Source organism: Oncorhynchus kisutch, linkage group LG9 (genome assembly GCF_002021735.2).
Source record: "Oncorhynchus kisutch isolate 150728-3 linkage group LG9, Okis_V2, whole genome shotgun sequence".
Classification (NCBI taxonomy): Eukaryota; Metazoa; Chordata; class Actinopteri; order Salmoniformes; family Salmonidae; genus Oncorhynchus; species Oncorhynchus kisutch.
The window spans coordinates 39,407,014-39,408,352 of record NC_034182.2 but is presented as its reverse complement, the minus strand read 5'-3'; the positions used below and the strand labels follow the sequence as shown (position 1 = coordinate 39,408,352).

General features: G+C 43.0%; 1 protein-coding gene across 1 annotated transcript in view; it reads right to left on the bottom strand.

Moving 5' to 3' along the window:
• Positions 1-1,089: 1,089 nt before the first annotated feature.
• LOC116375238 (keratin-associated protein 10-6-like) overlaps positions 1,090-1,339 on the bottom strand; it is an 897-nt gene continuing 647 nt past the window's right edge. Inside the window, exon 1 of the mRNA XM_031831384.1 lies at positions 1,090-1,339. This exon is cut by the window's right edge and continues 647 nt beyond it. Coding sequence (XP_031687244.1) covers positions 1,090-1,339 — 250 coding nt within the window.

Below are 1,339 nucleotides of genomic sequence, written 5' to 3'. Positions count from 1 at the left end.
GCTTGCTTAGGGGACTCTTCTCCAGTTTCATCTCTCTGTAGGTGATGGCTTTGTTATGGATGGTTTGGGAATCGCTTCCTCTCTCTGTCTCTCTCTCTCTCTCTCTCTCTCTGTCTCGGTCTCTCTCTCTCTCTGTGTCTCGGTCTCTCTCTCTCTCTGTCTCTCTCTCTCTCTCTCTTTCTCCAGCCTCCACTCATATCACACATCACACTACAATGACTATTGGTTTTACCGATAGCAAGCTTACATAATGAATAGGGATTTCTTCCAAAATCTACTTGCAGTTTTATGCCAATAACTGTCATTTTGGCCTGGATATTCACAGTGATTACTATTTTAATCAAACTAATTGACTGATTCACATGATCTAGCAAATGTTTGAAATATACTTTTGTGAAACATGCCCATGACTGTGTGTGTGTGTGTGTGTGTGTGTGTGTTTGTTTGTGTCCTGCATGAAGAGGCATGTTTAATACCAGCTTGACACTACAGTATTCTCCAATCTTTACAACAGTAATCTCCAATCTGGCTGATAATACACACAGTAAGTGGGTTGGTAAACAGTGTCGTGGAAATTTCCTGTATTACCAAATCATGAGAGAGCAAACCATACACAAGTCAGAGTTATATCATAAAGTCCATATTTAATTATATGAGCTTCACCACAGCCCTGCGACTCTCAGATCAATTCAGTGTCTATAAATGCTTACAAAACAATTCTTAGTATAATTTATAGCCAAGACACACAAATCTCAACTCACATGATGAATATTATGTAGATAAAACATCTTATTTATAAATGTTACCTAACTACTTCTGATTCTGCTACCACACCAGTCTTCACATGCACACACACACACACACACACACACACGCACGCACGCACGCACGCACGCACGCACGCACGCACGCACGCACGCACGCACGCACACACACACACACACACACACACACACACACACACACACACACACACACACACACACACAGTCCAGAGGAAATGTAAATAATGTCATAACATTTGGACTATGTTGAAATGAGACGTAATTGAAGATGACACAGACAGAGATAGGGGGGGGGATACTCAGTTTACATTTTACAGGGCAGCGTACAGGGCAGTTTACAGAGCAGTTTACAGAGCAGTTTACAGAGCAGTTTACTGGGCAGTTTACAGGGCAGTTTACAGGGCAGTTTACAGGGCAGTTTACAGGGCAGCATACTGGGCAGTTTACAGGGCAGTTTACAGGGCAGTTTACAGGGCAGCATACTGGGCAGTTTACAGGGCAGTTTACAGGACAGTGTACAGGGCAGTTTACAGGGCAGCGTACAGAGCAGTTTA